At 34.8% G+C, this 6,232-nt stretch overlaps 1 protein-coding gene across 2 annotated transcripts in view; it reads left to right on the forward strand.

The window, feature by feature from the left end:
- Positions 1 to 3,306, forward strand: part of LOC106462951 (ras-related protein Rap-1b-like) — a 33,511-nt gene extending 30,205 nt beyond the window's left edge. Inside the window, exon 3 of one of the 2 annotated variants that reach the window (XM_022390351.1) lies at positions 2,699 to 3,306. In XM_022390351.1, coding sequence (XP_022246059.1) covers positions 2,699 to 3,063 — 365 coding nt within the window. In that variant the 3' untranslated portion in view covers positions 3,064 to 3,306. The remainder of the gene's footprint in view (positions 1 to 2,698) is intronic. The other variant, XM_022390352.1, reaches the window with a different exon arrangement.
- Positions 3,307 to 6,232: the final 2,926 nt, after the last annotated feature.

The following is a 6,232-nucleotide window of genomic DNA, read 5'->3' on the forward strand; positions in this document are numbered from 1 at the left end:
GTTCAAATACTATGTGGAAGTTGTTAACTAATGTCTGATACACAGTTCAAATACTATGTGGAAGTTGTTAACTAATGTCTGATACACAGTTCAAATACTATGTGGAAGTTGTTAACCAATGTCTGATACACAGTTCAAATACTATGTGGAAGTTGTTAAATAATGTCTGATGCACGCTTCAAAAACGATGTGGAAGTTGTTAACTAATGTCTGATACACGCTTAAAAAACTATGTGGAAGTTGTTAACCAATGTCTGGTGATACTCTGTCTGACAAGTGTGCATTTTAGAATAGCAATAAAAAGTGTTATCCATTGTAAAATGCTCCAAAAAATTCTCTAATGCCAAAAGCATACCCCCAGTCTCTGCAAAATATTTATACTTCATCTAATGCACGAGAACAATGTTTTTTTTGACACTTGTTTCAACAGACCGATCAAACAGAAATTTACAGCCACTGTTTTCGGCGACTTGGCCGGTATGTCTTCGTATAGAATAGCACGAATAACCTTTTCATTCTCCAGCTGTTTAAGGTATTCGACTGTGGAATGAATATGCCGTGGAAGCAACTTTTGTACACGTGACTTGCGTCCAGACAGTCATACTTCTTGATTGTGTCACGTGATTTGCGTCCAGAAAGTCATACTTCTTAATTGTGTCACGTGACTTGCGTCCAGCCAGTCATACTTCTTGATTGTGTATGGTGTTGTTACTTGGGGCTTACATGGACGGCTTTTGCCACTGACTCTTGTGTTCGTGTGCTCCCACCTGTTACAAGACATCACACTTTGCTTTCCACGGCTAGGGTACGACTTAGTACTAGTCTTTTTCTGTATGGTTCTTGTTCCCCAAGTTGATCCATATTCATTTGTTTTACAACCATATTAACTACAAAGGATATCCCCTATTGAAATCTATAAATCCCCGATCCTTATGATCTGAGTGTACGAATATCTTGTGTTGGAAAAGGTTATTAAATACTCCTCCCAAAAGCGATAAAGTTTCGGTGGTATAACACCACCTAAGAGCGCCAAACGATATCAAAATGTAATTATGATACATTCCATTCCACCGCGATTTTATATCGACTGTGGTTTCACGTGGCTTGTTGATTTCAATATTCAAAATCGTTTTAATATAACATACCCAACCTTCTGTATTTGCTCATTAAATAAGATGCAAATTTTTGCAACGCTAAAACTTATTCTTATTCGCAACTGGCATATAGATTTTTATTGATGACGATAAAATGCACCCTTATAATATAAATGTTTATATATATTCGAATCCAATTACTAAATCACCAAAACAAATTGTTTCTGTTGAGATACGCAACAATGTTACCAAAGACCTTTCTTGCACGACAAGTAACAGAGTCATTCTGAAAACAGTGTAAAAAATTCAACCATCAGTATGTTGTACAAATCCTGTCAACCTCGGAGTAATGCTTGAATGATCATAAATCTTTTTCATTAACCAAGAAGATCCTTCAAGGATTTTGATCATTCTTTTCTATCAACGATCCTCATGGAATTAAAACTATGTCTAACTCAAATGCAGATAAGGAAATAAAAGGGGTAACTGGATTAATACTTTGATTAACGGTAATCACACTGTTGCCAAACACGACTTTAACATCAAGATTCTCTGTTAATAAGAAACTATATATTAACTATATACATCTCATTTATTTCAGTTATATTCTACTGCCCGATTTTTCTATCTTGTACCTTTGGAAGGAATTTTTACTTTTTTCGTTTTGTTTGTGGAGTTCACAGTTGTACATTCGTGGCTTTAATCTTTAATTAGCTACTTACAAGCCTTCATGTCCATTTCCGAGAATAAATGGATTGAAACATGAAAATATGGATTTTCTGCCTAATTACTTTGGCAAACAAAAGAAAATTCCATCCTCGAAGAAGATAAAAAAAAGCACAAAATTATTGGAATTAATAGGATTCTTATGTTCAAAAACAACAACAAAAAATACTTACCAACTTATCAGACTTTTGTTATAGTTTGTGTTTGCCGATACGATGGAGAACTTCAAATATAAAGATACAAACATGTGTAGTTTAGGTTAGTTTAAAATATATAGGTTTTTTTTATTGATAGGTAATTATCACAAAACAATAAGGCAACTTTCAAAATACTGATAGATTTTATAAGTTCAATATTCTTTATTGGATTTTGTGATTTTTGCGTCAGTTCTTTGTATATTGTTTTGACTTACTGGTTTATCTCAGAAAGTTCGTTTTCGATTTAGCATTATTATTATATATTTTCTAAATTTTATTTTGTATTTTCTTTCTTATATACAAATTTCTTTGTTTCACTAGGTCTTCACTCCTTTACAATCCGTTCGTTACATTGAAAATCAACCAACCTATTTACATCATTAATACGCATTCTTATTTATTGTGAAAGTAAGCCAATGATAACAAACAAAAACATAACTTCACACAGATCGCACGGTGAACTTTTACTTGAATATCCCAGCTTACTCTTCACAAGGAAGGTTAATCTTCCGAAAACGTTTGGATTATCAAGTTTCTGTTATTGTGAATGGCTCACGAAAATGTTTCAGCAACGCAAAAAAAAATATTAAAAAATAACACACACACACACATATATATATTATAATTTACTATTTAAAACAATTAAATATATTTTATTTATTTTTATGTCATCATATACAGGTCCTGAAGTCCCTGTGATTCTCGTTGGAAACAAGTCAGACCTGACTGCTGAGCGGAAGGTGCAGAAAGAGAAAGCACAGCAGACTGCGAAAGATGTAATGAACAACTGTCGGTATATTGAAACTAGCGCCAAGTACAACCTGAATGTCTCGGACCTTTTTCAAGAATTATTGCTACAGGCTAAGGCGAAGGAACAACCCCCCAACCCTGACCCATCAGACCGTCGATACTCAAGACGTCTGAGTCGACGTCTTAGTTCTCTGGGTTCTTTGCCCGGGCTCAGTCTCAGACGCAGGTCCAGCGCTTCGAGAATTTCGACCAATGGCGACTCAAAGAGGCAAACCCAGAAATGTATTTTGTTGTAAAATAAAGAATACAAGCTGAAAATTTAAAGAGAATTAAAATATATCCGCAAGATTAAGAACTCATAACTTCGACGAGTATCGTCTAAATTCAAGGGAAGAGTAAAAGGAAGTTCTAATTACGTTTCTCGTGAAATTTACACGAGGTTATGATTACACACGGGTTAAAGAATAAGTAACGTGTTTTTGTTTTTTTTAATTTAATAGAATCGTATTATTCGAAAGCGTGTGAGAAAGTATCGTGAAGACATTTTGTAAGATTAAAATGGTCTTTGAATAAATGTGAATTAAATACATCTCTTCTGTTTTCTAATTAGATGATACGTTCATTGTTAATGTGTATTCTTAAAAAAATTATGTACGTGATGAGCCTTTCAGTGTCTAGAAATCGAACAATTTTTAATAACACCCACAGTCATAAAAATCACTACTGACTGCAGAGATATTTACTTCAACCAAAGAAATCGTGCTGTGCCTCTCAAAATACATTGTACTGAATTAGAAAACACCATGAGTTATATTATATTAATCGTCTAATACAAATGAACATTTGGAAGTAATTACTTTAAATACTTAATAAACATTTTTATTATCTTTCTATCTACGAAACTGAACACACCCATCCACGCTTTGAAACTGAAACTGACAGTACAAGATGGACCTTTTAATCAACTTTAATAGGTTTCAGTTTTCTCTTCCGAAACATGACAAATGCTGCTCAACAGAACGAAGTGATGAGATTTCTCGATAATGTTAAACAGCATTTTGTCCTTTAAGAAACAGTTGGTGTAATTAGAAACTGACCATCTGATTAACGTTTTGAGTTAACCGTTGGCTTGTCACTTATTGCTTCAATTTATATTCAAATGTACGTGTAAAGGCTTTTATTAAGCTTGACAGGGGTTTTGTGGTTCTGTTTAAGGTAAATTACCTGTACTTTGTACGCTTAATTAAGGGCACACAGTTTATAAAAAGCAATGTATTAACAAACGAAAAACAACAAGAAGTAACATTCGTTGAAAAGTGGCAACTGATAATTTTAATTTACCACAACACACTTCAGAATTTAAAGTAATTTTTACTATGAAGTGAGCCTTCTTCGCCGTAGACATGAGACAGCATTTCCTGAATGGTCAGGTTATTGACCCAACCTTGACTTCCAAGCTAGTGTAAAGGGGGAAGGGGGGTTAACCGGCTTGAGCGTGCTGTGTCACGTGTACACGTATCCAAGCTTATAAATAAAAACCTCAATTTTAACACGGATTTTAAATGAGAACCTTAAACATACGATGGTTCTAGTATTACTCTTGTGCTCTTAAATACGTGGTGTCGATTCACACAAAAAAAAGGACGGTGTAGCATACACAGAGAAAAATGCCCAGAAAACTAGCAATATATATATATATTTGTTAAGCAGTCAGATAGGAAAATGAAATTAAGAGTGAGAACAGGCTCGTCCTTGTATTTGAACCCAACGCCATTTACAGGAGCCCAAATAAGCTGCTATTTGAGGTGAACATTGAAAAGTGAAAGTAGAAATACGAGCTTTATAAATAAAACAACTTTATCTTAAGCCTTACGTAAGATCTTAAATAATGTTCATCCAGCCCAATGTATCTAATCAAGCAAACTTCCTGACTTGACCCAGAGTTCAGCCAGACCAATGTATCTAATCAAGCAAACTTCCTGACTTGACCCAGAGTTCAGCCAGCCCAATGTATCTAATCAAGCAAACTTCCTGACTTGACTCAGAGTTCAGCCAGCCCAATGTATCTAATCAAGCAAACTTCCTGACTTGACCTAGAGTTCAGCCAGCCCAATGTATCTAATCAAGCAAACTTCCTGACTTGACCAGTTCAGCCAGCCCAATGTATCTAATCAAGCAAACTTCCTGACTTGACCCAGAGTTCAGCCAGCCCAATGTATCTAATCAAGCAAACTTCCTGACTTGACTCAGAGTTCAGCCAGCCTAATGTGCTTGTCCTCGTTTTCTATGCATTACATTATCATTCGTTAAAGTTCTTACATTTCCGTTTTGATCTTATTCTAGAATTAATTTACAACTTTGATTAATTTGTATTGGGTTTTGGCATTTTATATTTGAATGCACAAAGTTCATAAAATGTTAAGGCAGTACTATGTACTTAAAGTAATTAAAACAGAATCTGATGGCTGTGCCGGGCGTCTCAACGACTACGAGATTCAACCCAAGTGCATTAAACCTATTACACAATACGTGGTACCCACCAAATATCTCTAGTACAAAGGAAACTTTAAGTCGGATGTTCTGATCAAAAATGACAAACCGATCGACTTATCTAGTAAGAGACACCAGATCTAGCGACACTTTCAAAATCTGGATATCAAAACCTAACAGGGTGACGATAATGGTGTATAAACAAATGAAGAAATTCACACACAAAACCGTAATACATAAACACTACTGTCTGAAGTGGGGACTTGAGAGATGACAGATCCATTCCTCAATTATATTTCCCTTTGTAATGCATAGTACTATCTACACCCACCCCTCCCACACCCATATGATACCCCTCCAACACCTATGTGATGATGCCGTCCGTACTTCTCTATTTCTAATTTAATTTTTACATAGTTTAATGAAATTTAAAAAAGCTTCTCATGCATGCACACGCGTTAATCTTTTTAATTATATAGCTATGTATATAAGTGTTAAATAATAATGTACACAGTCAACATGGAGATTGCTAGTAAATTAACAAGTGATTTAAAGGAGTGACTTTGTGAAAAGATTGAGTTTAACGGGTTCCAAAAAATTAAAGGTTTTTCTCTTTCATATTTGTCGCTGTCTGTTCTGTGTTTTTTTTTTTATGAAACGTAAGGACACAGCTCATAGTTTAGAAAAACAAAAACAATCATTAAGCAAAGAAAGAAAAATCAAGAAATATTCGCGGGCGTTAATTTATCATGTCATACTAACAGTGAAGCGTGAAATATGACATCTTTTATTACTTGCTCATGTAATTTTTATAATTCTGCCAACCTTCATCCTTTAATTTTCTCAAGTTTGTTTGTAGTTAAACACAAAGCTACACAATAGGCCCTCTGTGATGTGCCCACCTCGAATATTGAAACCCGGGTTTTAGCGTTATAACTTCGCAGATATGCCGCTGAGCCACTGGGGGGCATTTTC

Source organism: Limulus polyphemus, unplaced genomic scaffold (assembly GCF_000517525.1).
Source record: "Limulus polyphemus unplaced genomic scaffold, Limulus_polyphemus-2.1.2 Scaffold1289, whole genome shotgun sequence".
Classification (NCBI taxonomy): domain Eukaryota; kingdom Metazoa; phylum Arthropoda; class Merostomata; order Xiphosura; family Limulidae; genus Limulus; species Limulus polyphemus.